General features: G+C 38.8%; 1 protein-coding gene across 1 annotated transcript in view; it reads right to left on the bottom strand.

The window, feature by feature from the left end:
• FAM149B1 (family with sequence similarity 149 member B1) overlaps window positions 1-21,418 on the bottom strand; it is a 79,994-nt gene that overhangs the window by 8,121 nt on the left and 50,455 nt on the right. The window contains exons 8-9 of the mRNA XM_021699929.1: window positions 4,159-4,283; window positions 1,815-1,921 (exon numbers count right to left, since the gene is read on the bottom strand). Coding sequence (XP_021555604.1) covers window positions 1,815-1,921; window positions 4,159-4,283 — 232 coding nt within the window. The remainder of the gene's footprint in view (window positions 1-1,814; window positions 1,922-4,158; window positions 4,284-21,418) is intronic.

The following is a 21,418-nucleotide window of genomic DNA, read 5'->3' as shown; positions in this document are numbered from 1 at the left end:
GTTCCTCAAACTTTGAGGCCACTTTGGTATCCTGTAGTGCAAAATATACCTCAGTGTTTGGAGGACTTTGAAGGGAAAATACCCACCACGAAATGGAGCTAAACCTTATGCATTACTCACAAGAGATCGTGCTGGTCTACCTGCCTCCGTAACCATTCACTTATTAGCCTTTTCTTTACATACCCTAACTGCTTTCTATGACAGAAGCTTTAGGCCTTAGCTGCTCTACGCCTATCTTGTCTTCTGGACTGCTCATTCATAATTCTGGATTCAGTTATCACCTTTAGCCCGGTAACTTCTAGATCAACCTCCAAATCTGACCTTTTCCATGTTTCCAGTGAGATGGCTTGGTACTGTAAACTCAACCCACCCCAAACCAAATTTATCTTTACCCTACAACAAGCTTCCCCTGAGCTTTGAGATCTCACAGTTGACTTTGGTTCTTCTGTTTTTATAGAATCTGATTTCTTTTTCAGTATCTCCTAAAATATTCCATTCCTTTATCCTTTGCAACAACTTGAGTATGACTTTTAGTAGCTCATGCTTGAACTCCTATATTAGACTCTTTATCTTCAGTTCCTCCTGCTTCAATCCAGTCTATTGTTCTTCTGCTGTAAAATCTATCTTTAAGATTCCTGACTTAAATGAGTGTGCTCCCTAGTGAAATTCATACATTGGTGGGAGTGTCAAATGGCATACTTTGGAAAACTGTATGGCAGTTTCTTATAAAGTTAAACATACACTTACCTATCCTGTGACACTTTCTACATATTGACCCAAGAAAAATAGACCATGGGGCCACAAAAAAGACCCATGCAAGAATGTTTATGGTGCCTTTATGCGTAAGAGCCACAACCTGGAAACACCCCAAATGTTCATTAACAGGAGAACAGAAAACAATTGTGGTGTGTTCTTAAAATAGAATATTACTTGGCAATAAAAGAAAAGGCCACATGCAACAACATGAATGGATCTCAAAAACATGGCATTCAAAACCGTACAGTCTGGTCTCAACCTTCATTAATTTCATAGGCTTCTTCCCCACTCATCGCACCACGATATATTTTAATTCTGAAAGATTGTCAGTGATCTTTGGTCAGAAGCATTAGAATTCTGACCTATCCCTTTTCTTACTATAGCAAAACTGGTCTTGGGGCACCTGGGTGGCTCAGTCGTTAAGCGTCTGCCTTCGGCTCGGGTCATGATCCCAGGGTCCTGGGAAGGAGCCCCACATCAGACTCCCTGCTCCACGGGAAGCCTGCTTCTCCCTCTCCCACTCACCCTGTTTGTGTTCCCTCTCTCGCTGTGTCTCTCTCTGTCAAATAAATAAAATTTCTGAAACAAACACACGAAAAAAATTGGTCTGCTTTCTCTTCTAAATAATTTGTATTTTTTGTCTCCAGACCTTTTCCCACACCACTCCTCCTACCTAGAATAGTCTTGTTGCTCTTCTCTGCTTATCCAAACTCCCATCTTTGAAGGAAAAATTCATACTATAGTTACCCACCCAAATGTCTCCCTTCTTTCAGATTGTCATGCATTCAGTCTGGGCACCACACACTTGACATTCAGTCACAACAATGCCCTATATGGTTAAGTCTCTTTTTACCCGTGTGTGTCTTCTCTTTCCAGTTACATTATCAGCTCCTTGAGGGTGGAAACCATTTCCCTGAGATGTTTTTACTCCCCAGATGTCTCTGTGGTTGCTTGGTAGGTACTCAATATATGCATGATGATTGACTGATTTAGCTTCCCTTTTATTTCTCAGTGATCTATGTAAATTTTAGAGTCTATTAAAATTTTACACTTCTTACAGTAGCTTATCCATTAGGGAGAGATTTCTTGGCTGTAGAGGCATCCCATGAACCAAGAGACCATTCACATTTGGCTGATGACCACTTGCTGCTTGACAGAGATTCATCTATATGTCAAAGGAAAATGTTACTTGTTATTGGTTGGTGAAGACGCTTGCTGGGTTTCCCAACTTCGCCAAAAGTTAATATTTTCAAATTAGATCATCTGTACATTTTCTCCTGTGCCTTAACTTTTGTAACGTCTTTGGCCAGTAGCCCAGCTGGGGCCCCAAGTCCACTGTCAAGATGGACAGCAGGTCGGGGAAGCCTGATCAACTGAGATGAAAGCAGTTAACAGCCACTCTGATAGGGGAGCGAGAACTTCATTACTATCATTACTTACATTATATTAGGAAAGAAAACCTAAGAAGAAAAAATATGGAACAAATATAGAAACAGTTAAGAGTAAACTCTGACATAATCTCTTTTACCGTCAAACAGTCTTATGCTCTACACAAACATCCTTTCTCTTTCACTACCCCTGGAGCAGTCAGCTATCAGTCATAACCTAAATTCTGAAGACAGTTGTTAGCAAGAGCTCTAGTGCTAGCAAGATTTAATCTTCTGTGGCCTGACATTGCCACCTTGGAGTGTTGTTGATTTTCTCTGTCAGTCAGCCGTGCCCTTTCTGGTCATCTCCTCGGCCATAGCATGCATTTCCCTCCTAGTTTCTTTCAGGAATATCTGAATTAATGCTTCTCTTTCCTTTGGTCATTAACAGCCAGAAACATTTAAGTTAATTATTCATAACTTAGGCTACCTAACCCATAGACCACTTCAGCATGTTAGCAGTGTTACTACCACCAAAGGAACATTAGTTCACCTGGTTAATTCTCCAGTGTGGTAAGATATGGATGGGCCTTGCTGATTTTATTTTTAAATAACCCATTTGTAAATCCAGTAGGACAATATCAGGCCAGTATACCACCAAAGCAAATACTAGGTCTGGTAGTAAAACCCAGGGTTGATGAGCATGGCTCAAGGATTAGAATGCCCCCGCCCTCTTCCCTGCCTTTTTTTTTTTTTTTTTTTTGTCACAAGTAACATTGGGAAACTATCATGTAGAAACTGGGACTAGAGAAATTATACAGGGATGAGACCAGGCTCATTAGCCTTCTGCAAGAAATGGCCATGTTTATGCTTGTCCACAGACTTCATTGGGACCACTTCTTCCTTTCTTTGGCTTGCCTTTTACGCCTCTGTTATTAACCAGTACTAAACACCCAAAAGGCAAAAAAGTCAACAGATTCAAATACAAAAAAAAAAAGCAAAACAGGTAGGCTGAGATAAAAGGGAGTCAAATGGAGAAATTCAAAGGATAGGATGTTAAGGCCACAGAACATCTGAGATTGGCCTCCCTTTCTGTCATATCCTTTATTCTCCCCCAAACAGACTTAGGCTAACCACATAGCTGGTTCTATATGCATAATTTATGGATGACTTTAAAAAAGAGCTGACTGAGGGGCGCCTGGGTGGCTCAGTTGGTTAAGCGTCTGCCTTCAGCACAGGTCATGATCCCAGGGTCCTGGGATCAAGCCCCACATTGGGCTCCCTGCTCAGCAGGGAGCCTGCTTCTCCCTCTCCCCCTGCTTGTGCTCTCTCTCTCGCTCACTCGCAAATAAAATCTTTAAAAAAAAAGAGGGACGCCTGAGTGACTCTTTCAGTTAAGTATCTGCCTTCGGCTGGGGTCATGATTCCAGGGTCCTGGGATTGAGTCCTATGTCGGGCTCCTTGCTCAGCAGGGAGCCTGCTTTTCCCTCTGCCTGCCACTCCCCTTGCTTGTGCTCTCGTGCTCTCTCTCTGACAAATCTTAAAAAAAAAAAAAAAATGGCCTTCTGTTTTAAAAAAAAAGCTAACTGACAATTATCAACCGTAATTTGCTATTAATTTTTTTTTTAAATTTCTTTTAGAGAGAGCACATGTGTGCGTGCGCAACTGAGAGCTAGAGGAAGGGGGTGGGGCAGAGGGAGAGGGGGGAGGGGCAGAGGGAGAGGGGAGAGAAGAATCTTAAGCAGGCTCCACACCCAGCGCAGAACCTGCCACGGAGCTTGATCTCACAACCCTGAGATCATGACCCAAGCGGAAATCAAGAGTGGGCTGCTTAAATGACTGAGGCACCCAGGTGCCCCACTATTAATTTTTTAAACTTATCAATGCAAAGAGTCATTGGATTATTGTGATAAACATATAACTTTACTGAAAAGAAAATTGAGTCATAAATAATAAAATTAAGGCAAATAACTCTGAGCAAGCTTCTGGCAAGAACAGTCCTAGGTTCTCCAGTACATTCCTGTGTGGGGCTTACTGGATTTGAGGTGATGGCCGGCACCTTCGACTGTGGCACTCGAGGTAAGATCAAAGGTTGTGGTTCATTCAGCACACAGGGGCTTTCTGAAGCTGGTCTGGTGATTGCAACATTACTCTCATCATCTGAGCAAAGGAATAGAATCTATTATCCATGGATATCTTCAGACCCACAGCAAAACAGTAAAAAAATCTTCCCCAAGAGTTCCTAGTCTCAAGCTAGGCTTCACTCATTTTTGCAGCCCAATTTCATACCACCTGCATGTTTAAAAACAACAACAACAACAAAAACCCTTAAGAAGTTCAAGTGGTTTCCCAGGCTGATGATGCCTATTGGTACGTGGCAGAAGGAAAAACAAAGATCTGTAGAGCAAAGCTATCCAATAGAACACTTGGAGTTGATGGAAATGTTCTACACATGCACTGTCTCATATAATGGCTTCTGGCCACATGTGGCTCTAGAGCCCTTACACTCTGGCTAGTGTTACTGAGCAACAGATTTTTAAAGTTTAAGTAATTTAATGAATTAAAATGTAAATAGCCAAGCAGATTTGGAAAAGAAAAAAACTACAAAGGAGAACTAAAATTGCTAAAATTAAAAACAGAATTAATAGATTAAGATACTGCTGAAGATAATTAGTGAACTGGAAGAAAAAGATGTGAAGAAATAATTCTGAATTTAGTGCAGAGGAAAGGAGATGAAAAACATGAACTGTACTCTAAAAAGTTAGTTTTACTGTATGTAAATTATACCTTAATTTTAAAAATGGACAAGTAAAATCACGTGAAACGTCCGTTTAGACACTGACAATTAAACATTGATCAGTATACTGATGAGACTGTCAATACAGAAACTGTAAGTGGGCATAGAGAACTGGTACAATCATGTTGGATAATTTGGTGTGATCTAGTAAACTGAAGATGCATATTCCCTATGACCCAGCCACTCTATTCCTTGGTATATACCCCAGAGGAAATCTTGCACTTGTGTACCAAGAGAAATGTTTAAGATCGTTTATATCATCATTGATCATAATTGCAAAACACTGCATTTGGGGATTTTAGCACTTCTTACCACCAATTATGGTTCCAAAGCTCAACTCAAGATGAGGAATCATGTTTCTGAGTAGAATTAATATGCCCTCTGGGTCTTCATTGTTTCTAAACCACTTCCATTATCATTTGGCTTACAGTATACTTTAGTTTCATTCAGAGAAAGTATATCTTTTCTTGACAAAAATGTCCAGTGAAGCTTGTTTCCCCACTAGCAAATTAGGGTTAATAGTAAAAATAATTATTCATTTTAATTATATTATTAGTAGTTTTATTTTAAAATATTCTTTTGTAATTTGGATTTTAAAACTGGCCTGATTAAAAGTTTAAATGACCATAAAAATAAGTTAGAAAAATGTTTATATTTTCTTAGCATTTTATATACTTTTGGGTTACAGTTGACAAACCTTAAAATACCACAAGTTGTCACATGGTCCTATGTAGTATGGTTTTTTCTCATGTAGGTGGAGAAAAAGTTGCTTTAGTAGTAGGAATAAGTTTGTACCAGCACCCGCAGGTTGGCTCTGAGAACAACTAACCAACTGGTCCACACCAAAGCCAAAAATCCAAGAGTTCTCTTTTCATACTTCAAGATGTTATTTTTAAAAAGTAATGATAACACCTAACATTTATTGCACTGTTACATATTCCAGGAACCATTGTATATGCTTTAATTTAATGTAACTCATTTATTCCTTACACAACCCTATATTTGTATTATATTGTTTTATAGATGAAAAACTGAATCACAGTGAGTTTAAGAGACTTGCATAGGGTATAAAGTTCATGTCAGAGCCAGAGCTCAAATAGGTGGTCTGGTAACAAACTGCTTTTAACCATAATAGTACATGACTTCTCACGGGGATAAATTTGGCCCATGCATGGGCCAAATATCCATTACCTGTTTATCTTACTGCAGTAAAACATGCATAACTTAAAATTCACCACTTTAACCATTTTAAAGTATACAACTCAGTGGCATTAAGTACATGCATAATGCGCAGTCATCACTAGTTCTGTAACTTTTTCATCACCTCAAAGGGAAATCTCATGCTCATTACCGCTGCTAGTTTTTGTAAATAAAGTTGCAAGAGTACTTTATTTTCATTGCTGTATAATACTCTCTTGTATAAATGTATCACACTGTACTGTTGAGGGACATTTGGGTAGTTGCGAGTTTGTATTTTCCAGCATGTGGTGCTATTATGGACATTCTTCTGTATGTTTTAGTGAGCATATATACTGAGCACACAGGAGTGTACATAACCACATTCACTCATTTGCATATTGTCTATGGCCGCTTTCAAGGGCAGAGCTGAGTAATTGCAACAGACTGGATGGCTGGCAATGACTGAAATAGTTAAAACCTGGCTCTTTATACACAAAGTTTGGTGACTTCTCTTTTAGGGGGTCAACTCACTAAATAATCAGTCCACTAAACCACTTAGAGATCCTCCAGCTCCATTTCAAGATCAATTTCTTTTTTTTTAGACTAAATTTCAAAATCAAACAATACAATGAAATAACCCTAAATTTATGGATGCACAGAAAAATAAACTAAAAGGATATCAATTTACAGTCCAACATTGGTAAATTGTGAAAGTTGAGATGGAAGTTTTCTCTGATATGTCGGACTTGATACTGAAAATTGAAAGAGTTCCTTTATTTATCAACAGTGTTTATTGTTACTGCAGTTCAGATATAACTGTGGACTTTATCTGTTATTTCCAAAAACTTAAACTCATATGATATAAACCAGTTACTTTTTTTTTTTTTTTAAGATTTTATTTACTTATTTGACAGAGGGAGAGCACAAGCAGGGAGAGTGGCAGGCAGAGGGAGAGGGAGAAGCAGACTCACCACTGAGCAGGGAGCCTGAGCTGAAGGCAGACATTTAACTGACTGAGCCACCTAGGCGCCTTAAACCAGTTAGTTTTTTAAAGGGTGTTAGTTCTGTTTTCCAACTCCAGCTTTATTTATTTTTAAGGTTTTATTTATTTATTTGAGAGAGAGGAGCGGGGGAGAGAAAGAGGGAGAGGGAGAGAAAGAATCCCAAGCAGACTCCCTGCTGAGCACAGAGTTCCACATGGGACTCAATTCCACAACCCTGAGATCATGACCTGAGGGGAAACCAAGAGTTGGATGCTTAACAGACTGAGCCACCCAGGCGCCCCTCCAATTCCAGCTTTAAAAGAGAACTTGACATGCATACAACAGAGTGGCTTAAAAAAAAACCCACATAGGGCGCCTGGGTGGCTCAGTTGGTTGGGCGACTGCCTTCGGCTCGGGTCATGATCCTGGAGTCCCGGGATGGAGTCCCACGTCGGGCTCCCTGCTCAGCGGGGACTCTGCCTCTCTCTCTGACCCTCCCCCCTCTCATGCTCTCTATCTCATTCTCTCTCTCAAATAAATGAATAAAAATCTTAAAAAAAAAAACCCACATAGACAGTATCAAATGTAGCAAACATGTGGAGCAACTGGAACTTTCATACAATATTGGAGAGTGTAAATGGATGCAACCACTTTGGAAATTTTGTGACAGTCCCCACTGAAGTTGGAATAGCGTATCTCATGACCCACCAGTGCTACTTTTAGGTATCTAGTACATATGTTCACCAAAACACATGTACAAGAACATTCCTGACAACACTATATGCTGGCAAACATAAACTGCAAACTATTCAAATATCCATCAACAGTAAAATGTGATACAGTCATACACTAGAATACGATATAACAATGAAACTATTATTCCAAGCAAAACAGTTGAATCTAACAATGTTGAGTTTAAAAAGACAGATGCAAAATGGTATATACTATAGGAATCCATTCTTATAAGTTAGGATAGGGTTACTCTTGGGTGTAGGAGTTTAGTCAGTGACTGAGAGAAAGCATGAGAGGGGCTTATGAAGGGTTGGTAATATTCTGTTCTTGGTCTGGGTGCTGGTTGTACATGTGGATTCATTTTTTTTAAATTGAAACCTATTTAACGTTAGTTTCAGGTGCATAGCACAATGATTTGACAATTATGTACATTTCAAAATGCTTGCCACGGTAAGTGTAGTTACATCTCTGACCATACAAAGTTATTACAATTTTATTGACTATATTCCCTATGCTGTACTTTTCATCTGAGTGACATACTTATTTTATGACTGGCAGTTTGTACCTCTTATTCCCCTTCACCTATCACCCCCCACCCTCCCCTCTGGCAACAACTAGTTTGTTTTGTATGAATCTGTTTCTGTTTTTCATGTTGTTCCTTTGTTTTTTAGATTACATGTATAAGTGAAATCATGGTATTTGTATTTTTCTATCTTATTTCACTTAGCATAATACTTCTTAGGACCATCCATGTTGTTGGGAATGGCAAGATTTCATTTTTTATGGCTGAGTAGTACTCCATTGTGTATATATGCCACATCTTTACCCATTCATCTATCAGTGACACTTAGGCTGCTTCCATATCTTGGCTGTTGTAAATAAATAATGCTTCAATAAACATAGGGGTTCATATATCTTTTCAAATTAGGTATTCATTTCCTTTCACTAAATCTCGAGAAGTGAAATTACTGGATCATATGGTACCCAATTTTTAATTTTTTGAGGAACCTCCATACTCTTTTCCATAGTGACTACATCAATTTACATTCTCACCAGCAGTGCATGAGGGTTCCCTTTTTTCACATCCTTGTCCTTAGTTACTGTCTTTTTTTTTTTTTTTTTTTAAGTAAGCTCTATGCCCAACATGGGGCTTGAACTCATGACCCTAAGATCAAGAGTCACATGTTCTACTGACGGAGCCAGACAGACACCCCAGTTCTTGTCTTTTTGATATTAGCCATGTGACTGGTGTGAGGTCTCACTGTGGTTTTGATTTGCATTTTCCTGATGATTAGTGATGTTGAGCAGCTTTTCATGTGTCTGTTGGCCATCACTATGTCTTCTTTGGAAAAATGTTTATTCAGAGCCTCTGTCCATTTTTTAATCACATCGTTTGGTGTTGAGTTTTAGGAGTTCTTTATATATTTCAGATACTATTCTCTTACCGAATATAATTTACTAATATCTTCTGCCATTCAGTAGGTTGCCTTTTCATTTTTTTAATGATTTCCTTCACTGTGCAAAAGCTCCTTAGTTTGATATAGTCCCAGTTCTTTATTTTTGCTTTTGTTTTCTCCTTCTTCTTACGATTTCCTTCACTGTGCATGCAAAAACTTCTTAGTTTGATAGAGTCCCAGTTGTTTATTTTTGCTTTTGTTTTCCTTCTTGGGGAGATACAACCAAAAATATTGCCAAGGCTGATGTCCATGAGTTTCCTGCCTATATTTTCTTTTAGGAGTTTTATGATTTCAAGTCTTATACTTAAGCCTTTAATCCATTTTGAGTTTATTTTTGTGTATGCCGTAGTGGTCTGGTTTCAGTCTTTTACATATAGCTCTCCAGTTTTTCCAACACCATTTATTGAAGAGACTGTCTTTTCCACATTGTATATTCTTGTCTCCTTTGTCATAGATCAATTGACCATATAAACATGGGTTTATTTCTGGGTTCTTAATTCTGTTTCATTGATCTATGTGTCTCTTTTTGTGACAGTACTATGCTGTTTTGATTAGTGTAGCTTTATAGTGTAGTTTGAATTCTGGGATTGTGATACCTCCAACTTTGTTCTTCTTTCTCAGGATTGTTTGGGGGTATTCAGGACTTTCTGTGGTTCCATACAAATTTTAGAATTTTTCATTCTAGTTCTATGAATAATGCTATTAGTTTTTTTAATAGGGATTGCATTGAATCTGAAGATTACTTTGCATAATACGGATGTTTTAACAAAATTAATTCTTCCAATCCATGAGCATGGTATATCTTTCCATTTATGTGTGTCATCTTCAATTTCTTTCATTAATGTCATACTTTTCAGAATACAAGTCTTTCAGCTCCATCATTAAATTTATTCCTATGTCATTTTTTTATGTAAATGAGATTGTTTTCCTAATTCCTCATTCTGCTGTTTTGTTATTAGTGTATAGAAATGTAACAGATTTGGGGTGCCTGGGTGGCTCAGTCATTAAGCGTCTGCCTTCAGCTCAGGTCTTGATCCCAGGGTCCTGGGATCAAGCCCTGCATCGGGCTCCCTGCTTCGGGGGAAGCCTGCTTCTCCCTCTCCCACTCCCCCTGCTTGTGTTCCCTCTCTCACTGTGTCTCTCTCTGTCAAATAAATAAATAAATAAATAAATAAATGTTAAAAAAAAAAAAAGAAATGTAACAGATTTCTGTATATTGATTTTGTATCTTGCAACTTTACTGAATTCATTTATTCTAACAGGTTTTTGCTGGAGTCTTTAGGTTTTTGTTTTTTTTTTAATGTATGTTATATGCAAATATAAGTTTTCCTTCTTCCTTTCCAATCTGGATGCCTTTTTTACCCTTGTCTGATTGCTGTGGCTAGGACTTCCAGTACTATGTTAAATAAAAGTGGTGATAGTGGACATCCTTGTCTTGTTTTTGATCTTAGAGGGAAGGCTTTTATATTTTCACCATTGAGTATGATGTTATCTGTGAGTTTGACATATATGGTCTTTATTTTGTTTTTATATATATATATATTTTTTAAAGATTTATTTATTTGACAGAAGGAGAAAGATAGCAAGAGCAGGAACACAAGCAGGGGGAGTGGGAGAGGGAGAAGCAAGCTTCCTGCCGAGCAGGGAGCCTGATGCAGGGCTTGATCCCAGGACCCTGGGATCATGACCTGAGCCAAAGACAGATGCTTAATGACTGAGCCACCCAGGCACCCCAGGTCTTTATTTTGTTGATGTATGTTTCTACCCCACCCATTTTATTGAGAATTCTTATTATGACTGGATGTTGGATTTTGTTAAATGGTTTTTCTGTATCTATTGAGATGATCATGTGATTTTTATCCTTCGTTTTATCAAAATCCACATTGATTTGTGGGTGTTGAACCATTCTTGCATCACTGGAATAAGTCCCACTTGATTTTGGTGAATGATTCTTTTAATGTATTTTCTTAAAGATTTATTTATTTATTTGAGAGAGAAGGAGTAAAAGCTGGGGGAGGGGCAGAGAGAGAGGGGGAGAATCTCAAGCAGATTCCCCCCTGAGCGTGGAGCCCAGCACAGGGCTTGATCTCACGACCCTGAGACCATGACCTGAGCTGAAATCAAGAGTCGGATGCTTACCCAACTGAGCCACCCAGGCACCCCTCTTTTAATGTAATTTTAACTTCTGTTTGCTAATATTTTATTGAAGATTGGTCTGTAATCTTATTTTTTTTTTAGTGTCTTTGTCTTGTTTTGGTATCAGGATAATGCTGATCTCATAGAATGAACTTGAGGATTACTTCCTCTTCTATTTTTCAGGATAGTTTGAGGGGGATAATTTTTTTTTTTTTTTGAGCGAGAGAGAATGAGCGAGCAGCAGGGGAGAGAGGGAGAAAGGAGAGAGAGAATCCCAAGCAGGCTCCATGCCCAGTTCAGAGCTTGATGTGGGGCTTAATCCGATGACCCTGAGATCATGACCTGAGCCAAAATCAAGAGTCAGATGCTCAACTGACTGAGCCACTTAGGCGTCCTGATAGGGATAGGTTTTAACTTGTCTTTAAATGTTAGCTAGAATTCACCTGTGAAGCATCATGTCTGGGACTTTTCTTGGGAGTTTTTTGTTTTTTAAGATTTAGGGAGAGAGCACAAGTGGGGGGGGAGGGGCAGGGGGAGAGAGAGAGAGAGAGAATCCTCAAGCAGACTCCCCCCTGAGCATGGAGCCTGATGCGAGGCTTGATTTCACAATCCTGAGATCATGACCTGAGCTGAAATCAAGAGTCGGACGCTTAGCCGACTGAGTCACTCAGGTGCCCCATCTTGGGAGTTTTTTGATTACCAATTCAAAATTTTATTACTAGTAATTGATCTGTTCAGATTTTCTGTTTCTTCCTGACTCAGTCTTAGAGAATTGTATGCTCACAGAAATTTACCCATTTCTTGTAGATTGTCCAATTTGTTGGTATATAATTTTTGGTAGTCTCTTATAAGCCTTATATTTCTCTGACGTAGTTTATAAGTTCTTTCATTTCTGATTTTATTTGAGTCCTCTTTTTTTTCTTGATGTGTCTGGCTAAAGGTGTATCAATTTTATTTTTTCAAAGAAATAGCTCTTGGTTTCAGTGATCTTTTCTAATGATTTTTTAGTCTCTCTTTCATTTATTTCCACCCTGATCTTTATTATTTCCTTCCTTCTGCTAGCTCTGGGCCTTGTTCTACTATTCCTAGTTCCTTTATATATAAATTTAGAGTAAGATTTTTCTTGTTTTTTGGGGTAGCCCTGTATTGCTATAACCTTCCTTCTTAGAATTGCCCTTGCTATGTCCCAAAGATTTTGAACTGTCCTGTTTCCATTTTCAATTGTCTCCAGGTATTTTTTGATTTCCTCTTCAATTTTTTCATTAACCCATTGGCTGTTCGGTAGTATGTTGTTATCCTCCATCTGTTTGTATTTCTTCTAGTTTTTTTCTTGTAATTGATTTCTCATTTCATTCCATTGTGGTTGGAAAAGATACTTGATATGATTTAAATATTTGTTTATTTTAGAGAGTGAGAGAAGGAGGGAGTGAGCGTGAGGTGGGGGCAGGGCAGAGGGAGAAAAGCAGACTCCCGCAGAGCAGGGAGCCTGATGCGGGGCTTGATCCCAAGACCCTGAGATCATGACCTGAGCCAAAATCAAGAGTCAGACACTTAACCGACTGAGCCACCCAGGTGCCCCTGATATGATTTAAATATTAAATTTATAGAGACTTGTTTTGTGGCCAACATGTGATTCATCCTGGAGAATGTTCCATGTGTACTTGTTCTATGTGTATTCTGCCACTTTTTGGATGGAAGGTTCTGTATATATCTGTTAACTCCATCTTGTGTAATGTATCATTCAAAGCCAGTTTCCTTATTGATCTGCTGTCTGAATGATCGATCCATAATATGCATGGGTGTTAAAGTCCCCTGCTATTAATTGTATTACTGTCGATTTGTCCCTTTATGTTTGTTAATATTTGCTTTATATATTTAGGTGCTTCTATATTAGATGCATAGATATTTACAATTGTTATAGTCTCTTGTTGGATTGATCCCTTTATTATGTAATGCTTCTCTTTGTCTCTTATTACAGTCTCTATTTCAAAGTCTATTTTGTCTGATATAAGTATTACTAGTCCAGCTTTCTTTTGGTTTCCATTTGAATGAAATATCTTTTTTCAGCCCTTCAATTTACTCTCTGTGTGTCCTTACATCTAAAGTGAGTTTCTTTTAGGCAGCATAGAGATAGGTCTTGTTTTTTTTTTTATTCACTCACCCAATTTCTTTTGATTGGAGCATTTAGTACATTCACATTTAAAGTAATTATCAATAGGTATGTACTTACTGTCATTTTGTTAACTATTCTCTGGTTATTTTTGCATTATTCCCTATTCCTTTCTTCTTTTATTTTTTTATTTTTTATTTTTTTTAAAGATTTTTATTTATTTATTCATGAGAGACAGAGAGAGAGAGAGGCAGAGGGAGAAGCAGGCTCCCAAGGAGCAGAGAGCCCGATGCGGGACTCCATCCCAGGACTCTGGGATCATGACCTGAGCCGAAGGCAGACGCTCAACCATCTGAGCCACCCAGGCGCCCTCCTTTCTTCTTTTATTGATCTCTTCCGTTGTGGTTTGATGACTTCCATTATTGTTATTTTTGGATTCCTTTCTCTTTTTTGTGTGTGGATCGGTCAAAGGTTTTCAGTGTGGTTACTATGAGGTTCATATATAACACGCTATGTATATACAGTAGTCTATATTAAGTTGATGGTTGCTTAAGTTTGAACACATTCTAAAAGCCCTTGATTTTTACTCTATGTTTTATGTATATGATATCATATTTTACATATTTTTATTTTGTGTATCTTGACTAATTTTTGTCGATATAATACCTGTTACTACTTTTGTGTTTTAACCTTCCTATAGCTTTATAAGTGATTGATTACTACCATTACTGTATGTTTGCTTTTAACAGTAAGTTTTTTTTCCTTTCAAAATTTTCTTACTTCTAGTTATGGCCTTTTTGTTTCTACTTAAATTTCCTTTAACATTCTTTGTAGGGCCAGTTTAGTAGTGATAACTCCTTTAACTTTTGTTTGGGAAATTCTTTATATCTCTTTCAATGCCAGATTGTAACTTTGCTGAGTAATGTGTTCTTGGTTGTAGGTTTTACATTTCAGCACTTTGAATATATTATGCCACATTCTTCTGACTTGCAAAATTTCTGCTGAAAAATCAGCTGATAGCCTTATGGGGTTTTCCTTGTACGTAATAGTTTCCTTTTCTCTTGCTGCTTTTAAGATTCTCTGTCTTTTTAAAATTTTTGTCATTTTAATTATTATATGTCTTGGTGTGGACTTCCTTGGGTTCATCATGTGTGAGGTTCTCTGTGATTCCTGGGCCTGAATGTCTGTTTCCTTCTCAAGGTTAGGGAAGTTTTCAGCTACTATTTCTTCAAATAAATTTTCTCTCTTCTTCTGGGACCCCTACAATGTGAATGTTATTACACTTAGCATTATCACAGAGGTACCTTAACCTATCCTCTTTTAAAATTCATTTTCTTTTTGCTGTTTCAGTTTGGTTGCTTTTCATCACCTTGTCTTCCAGATTGCTGAAACATTTTTCTAAATTCTCTAATCAGCTGTTGATTCCCTGTAGTGTATTTTTTTTTTTTTAGAGGGAGTGGGAGAGAGAGAATCTTAAGCAGACTCTCTGCCCAGCACAGAGCCCTATGTAGGGCTCGATCCCACAACTCTGAGATCATGACCTGAGCGGAAATCAGGAGTCAGATGTTTAACTGACTGAGCCACCCAGGCACCCCCCACCCCAGTGTATTTTTCACTTCAGTTACTGTATTTTTTGGTCTGACTGGTTCTTTTTTTATATTTTCTATCCCTTTGTATCCCCCATTCTTCTCTCAAGTCCGGTGAGTATCTTTGAACTCTTTATCAGGTAGATTGCTTATCTCCATTTCATGTAGCTCTTTCTCTGTTGTTTTGTCTTGGTACTTCATTTAGAACTCATTCCTTGGGGGCACCTGGGTGGCTCAGTCATTAAGCGTCTGTCTTCAGTTCAGGTCGTGATCCCGGGGTCCTGGGATCAAGCTCCATGTCGGGCTCCCTGCTCAGCGGGAAGCCTGCTTCTCCGTCTCCCACTCCCCCTGCCTTGTGTTCCTGCTTGCTATCTCTCTCTCTGTCAAATAAATAAAATCTTTAAAAAAAAAAGTTTAGAACTCATTCTTTGGTCTCCTGATTTTTTCTGACTCTGTATTTGTTTCTATGTATTAGGTAGGCCTGGTTTTGAAAGTAGTTGCCTTATGTAGAAGGCATTCTGTAGTGCAATCCACCCTGGTCATCAGAACCAGGTGCTGCAGGGTTGTCCCCTGTGTGAGCTGCCTGCACCTTCCTGTTGTGCTTGAGCCAAGGCTACTGTGGGCACACTGGTGGGCAGTGTTTGCCTCTTGAGCAGCTCACTGAGAGGCCTGACTGAGTCACTGTAGGCTCAATGGTGAGCAGGACTAGCCCTCAGCCCTGCTGTCTGCAATGACCCACTGTGACTGCTGCAGGTGCAATATTGGGCAGAGCTTGCTCCTGGAGTGGCTAGCTGAGAGACCCATCAGCAGCTATTGTCAGCATTACTACTGTCAGCATACTGGTGTGTGGGGTTAGCTTCCCCACACACCAGGGCAGGCATTGTTTTGTAGGTGAGTTGTTCCTAGCCAGGCCTGACTGCCAGGTGTGATGAGATAGGAGCTGCTTTTGGAGGTGACTGCCAGTTTGGTCAGGTTGGGTGGGGTGAGACTGCAGGGCAATGCTGGGGCAGAGCAAGTAGTACCAACAAGATAGATGGAGGTGTCAGAACTGCCTCCCACAGGTGTCTGGCTATCTATGCTGGGTGAGGGAAAGGGTAATAGTGCCCGAAAGTACTTCTGTTCCCAGAGAAAGTTGACACACATCTCTGCTTCTCTGGCACATTGTCCTAAAATTAGTCAAGAAATCTGTAGAGATAGGAAGATGGTGGTGGAGTAGGAGGACCCCAGGCTCACCTTATCCCTTGAATACAACTGGATAACTATCAAAGCATCCTAAATATTCCAGAAATTGACATGAAGACTAACCAAACAAACTCTACAACTAAAGGGAGAAAAGTGGTCATATCAAAGAAGGTAGGAGGTGTGGAGATGTGATTTAGGGGAGAAATGGATCACAGCTCTGTAGATGGGAGGGAGCCATGGATGTGGAGAAGGGTGAGAGAGAGAAGCTTTTACATAGGGGAATGCACAAGAATATTGCCCCATAGCCACTGGGTTGGAAAATGAGAGAGGCTAAATTTCATGAGATCTTGCAACCAGTGGGGCTTAAGGCTTGGAATTTTAAAGGTCAGCAGGCTTAGCGGGATAGAGCCCAGAGGGTACTGGGTACTGTGCTGCTCTTGGAGAGAAGACAGGCAAAGAACCTGGGGGCATACAGTGTGGAAGTAGCAATTGAAGAAAACATAGGGCAGAGAATGGGGAGATTATTTGCTCTTCTTGGAGTGTGTCCCTGAGGCAATATTCACAGAGACATCTCTCTGAGAATAAAGGAGCTGGCCAGTGCCATTTTTTCCCCCACTACCCACCCCTCCCCCAGCATAAACACAGAGCCACCTGCAGGAAGCAGCACAGTGCAGACAGTGGCTACCTAACTTGCTTACACTAAGCCCTGTATCCTTGTGCTCCAATGGAGCTGCCCCTCTCAGTCATGCTAACTTCATCCCAGTGTAGCAGGCCCTTCCCCAGAAGACCAGCCAAACCCCTCCCCACACCACATCTCTCAATCAGATAGTTTTGCAGGGCCTCAGTTCCAGTGGAAGTAGTGACTGGTCTCATTTCACAAGCAGACCAGGGCATACCTAGTTAAAAGTCACCACATTCAGGCCAGGGACCAAACATTGCCCACAGCAGGAAAGGAGAGCCTCTGCAGATGACTACCTGGAAGGATACAGCAGCCAGAACACAACAGTACAGCATATGCAGCACACACTGGAGACACTCCCTGAAGCACCAGGCTCTGGGGACTACATGACGTCTTCATAAGGCCATTACTTTCAGAAACAGGAGACATAATTGGCTTTTCTGATACACAGAAGCAGGCAGAGACTTAGACGGAATGAGAAGACAGGAATTTATCCCAAATGAAAGAACAAGATGAGGTCATGGCCAGAGATCTAAGCAAAACAGATATAAGTAACATGCCTGATGGAGAATTTAAAGCAACAGTCATAAGGATATTCACTGGACTTGAGAAAAGAATGGAAGACATCAGTGAAACTCTTACCATAGAGTAAAAGAGTTAAAAAATCATACAGAGATGAAGAGTGCAATAAGTGAGATCAGGAACACATTTGATGCAATGAACAGCAGGCTGGAAGAAGCAGAAGAACAAATTAATGACCTAGAGGACAAAATAATGGAAAGCAATGAAGTTACACAAAAGAGAGAATTATGCATAATGAGAATAGACTTAGGGAATTCAGGAACTCTATCAAATGTAATAATGTTTGTATTATAGGAGCCCCAAAAGAGGAAGACAAAACCTCCCTAATCTGGGGAAAGAAACAGGCATCCAGATCCAGGAGGCGCAGAGAACTCTCATCAAAATCATCAAAAGCACACCCATACCAAGACATATTGTATTTAAATTTGCAAAATATAGTGATAAAAAATTCTTAAAAGCAGAAAAACAAAAGAAACCATTAAATTACAAGGGAAAACCCACAAGGCTAGCAAATTTTTCAACAGAAACTTGGCAAGCCAGAAGAAATTCGCATGATATATTCAGAGGGCTGAATGGAAAACATCTGCAGCCAAGAATACTCTATTCAGCAAAGCTGTCATTCAGAATAGAGGAGAGACAGAGTTTCCCAGGCAAAAACTGAAGGAGTTTGTGACCTAAACTAAAACAGCCCTGTAAGAAATATTAAAGGGGACTCTGTGAGTGGAAAGGAGAGACCAAAGGTGACAGTATAAAGGCAGGAAAAACAGAAAGCAGCAAAAATGAATATTTCTGTAAAATCAGTCAAGAAACTCACAAAAAGGATATAAAATATAATAACATATATCTAAAATGTGGGGAGGAGAGGAGAAAAAGAATGGGTTCAAATTTAAATGATCATCAGCTTAATATAGACTGTTACATAGAAAAGGTTATATACAAACCTGATGGTAACCATATATCAAAAACCACTAATAAACATACAAAGAATGAAGAGAAAAAAATCCAAATATATCACTAAGGAAAATCAGCAAAACAGGAAAGAGAGATAGACAAGAAAGGATCAGAGAAAAGCTCCAGAAACGATCACAAAACAAGTAATAAAATGGCAATAAATACATAACTATTAATTACCTTGAATGTAAATGGACTAAACACTCCAATCAAAAGACACAGGGTGTCATTGGATAAAAAAACAAGACTCATCTATACACTGCCTACAAGATACTAATTTTAGACCATAAAGACACCTGCAGATTGAAAATGAGGGAATGGAAAAACATTTATCATGCAAATGGGTTTCAAGAGACAGCTGGAGTAACAATACTTATATTGGGCAAACTAGACTTTAAAACAAAGACCGTAACAAGAGACAAGAGCACTATATAATAAAGCGGGCAATACAACAAGAAGATCTAACAATTATAAATATTTATGCATCCAGCATTGGAGCACCTAAATACATAAAACAATTACAAACATAAAGGAACTAATCAATAATACAACAATAGTATGGAACTTTAACATGTCAATGGTCAGATCATCTAAACAGAAAATCAAGAAGGAAACAATGGTTTTGAATGACACACTGGACCAGATGGACTTAACAGATATATTCAAAACATTCCCTCCTTAAACAGCAGAATACACATTTTTTAAAGTGCACATGGAACATTCTCCAGAATAGAACAAGTATTAGGCTACAAAACAGGCATCAACAAATATAAGAAGCTTGAAGTCATACCATGTACCTTTTCTGACCACAACATTATGAAACAAGTCAACCAGAAGAAAGACTCTGGAAGGACCACGAATACATGGAGGTTAAATAACATGCTACTAAATAATAAAGATTAGAGCAGAGAGATAAGTGACATAGAAACTAAAAAAAAAAAAAAACCCAATAGAACAGATCAATAAAACCAGGAGGTCGTTCTTTGAAAAAATTAATAAAATTGATACACCTCTAGCTAAATGTATCAAGAAGAAAAGAGAAAGGACCCAAATAAAATCACAAATGAGAAAGGAGAAATAACAACCAATACCACAGAAATACAAACAATTATAAGAGAATATTATGAATATGCCAACAAATTGGATAACCTAGTAGAAATGGATAAATTTCAAAAAACATGCAACCTACTAAGACTGACTCATGATGAAACAGAAAATCTGAACACACCAGTTACTAGTGAAGGAGACTGAATGAGTAAAAAAAAGTTACCAACAAACAAAAATTCAGGACCAGATGGCTTCACTGGTCAATTATAACAAACATTCAAAGAAGAATTAATACAAATTCATACTCTTCCAAAAAACAGAAGAGGAAAGAGCTCTTCTAAACTTTTTTTTTTTTTATGAGGCCAGCATTACTCTGATACCAAAACCAAGGATACCACAAGAAAAGTACAGGCCAATATCCCTGATGAACATAGATGCAAAAATCCTCAACAAATTATTAGCACACCAAAGTCAACAATACAGTAAAAGGATAATACATCAGAAAATAAATTAAAAAATAAGAGGATAATACATCATGATTAAGTGTTATTAATCCAGGAATGCAAGGATGGTTCAACATCCACCAATCAGCCAGTATGATACACTACATTAATAAAATGAAGACTAGGGGCACCTGGGTGGCTCAGTTGGTTAAGCGACTGCCTTTGGCTCAGGTCATGATCCTGGAGTCCCGGGATCGAGTCCCGCATCGGGCTCCCTGCTCGGCAGGGAGCCTGCTTCCCTTTCTCCCCCTCCCCCTGCTGGTATTCCCTCTCTCGCTGTGTCTCTCTGTCAAATAAATAAATAAAATCTTTAAAAATAAAATAAAATAAAATAAAATGAAGACTAAATATCATACGATAATCCCTAGATGCAGAAAAAGCATTTGACAAAATTCAACACTTTCAACAAAAGTGGGTAGAGAGAATGTACCTCAACATAATAAAGTATATATATGACAAGCCCACAAAGAACAACATGCTCAACAGTGAAAAGCTGAAAGCTTCCTCTAAGATCAGAAACAAGACAAGGATGTCCACTTTCACCACCTGTATTCAACATAGTATTGGAAGTCCTACCCAAAGCAGTTAGGCAAGAAAAAGAAATAAAAGGCATCCAAATTGGGAAAGAAGAAATAAAACTGTATTTGCAGATGACATATAGAAATCCTAAAGATCCTATCAAAACCTGTTAGAACTAATAAATGAATTTGGTAAAGTTGTAGGATACAAAATCAATACACAAGGATCATTGCATTTTATACACTAATAATGGACTATCAGAAAGAGAAATTAAGAAAAAAATTCCACTTATATTTGCATCAAAAAGAATAAAATACCTAGGAATAGATTTAACCAAGGAGGTAAAAGACCTGTATAGTGAGACCTGTATAATGACATTAATGAAAGAAACTGAAGAAGACACAAATAAATGGAAAGATATCCTGTGCTCATAGATTTGAAGAATTAATACTTTTAAAATGTCCATACTAGGGGCGCCTGGGTGGCTCAGATGGTTAAGTGTCTGCCTTCGGCTCAGGTCATGATCCCAGGGTCCTGGGATCAAGCCCCACGTCAGGCTCCCTGCTTAGTGGGGGGCCTGCTTCTCCCCCCCCGTTTCTCTCCCTGCTCATATTCTCTCTCTCTCTCTCTGTATCTCTGTGTCTCAAATGAATAAATAAAAAATCTTAAAAAAAAAAGTCCATCTTACCCCCCCAAAATAGATTCAGTGTGATCCCTATCAAATTTCTAATGTATTTTTTCACAGAAATAGGACAAACAGTCCTAAAATTTGCATGAAACCATAAAGACCCCAAATAGCCAAAGCAATCTTGAGAAAGGACAAAGCTAGAGGCATCTTGCTCCCATATTTCA

This window comes from Neomonachus schauinslandi, chromosome 6 (assembly GCF_002201575.2).
Source record: "Neomonachus schauinslandi chromosome 6, ASM220157v2, whole genome shotgun sequence".
NCBI classification, from domain to species: domain Eukaryota; kingdom Metazoa; phylum Chordata; class Mammalia; order Carnivora; family Phocidae; genus Neomonachus; species Neomonachus schauinslandi.
The sequence above is the reverse complement of the archived record's forward strand: the minus strand, read 5'-3'. Positions and strand labels throughout refer to the sequence as shown.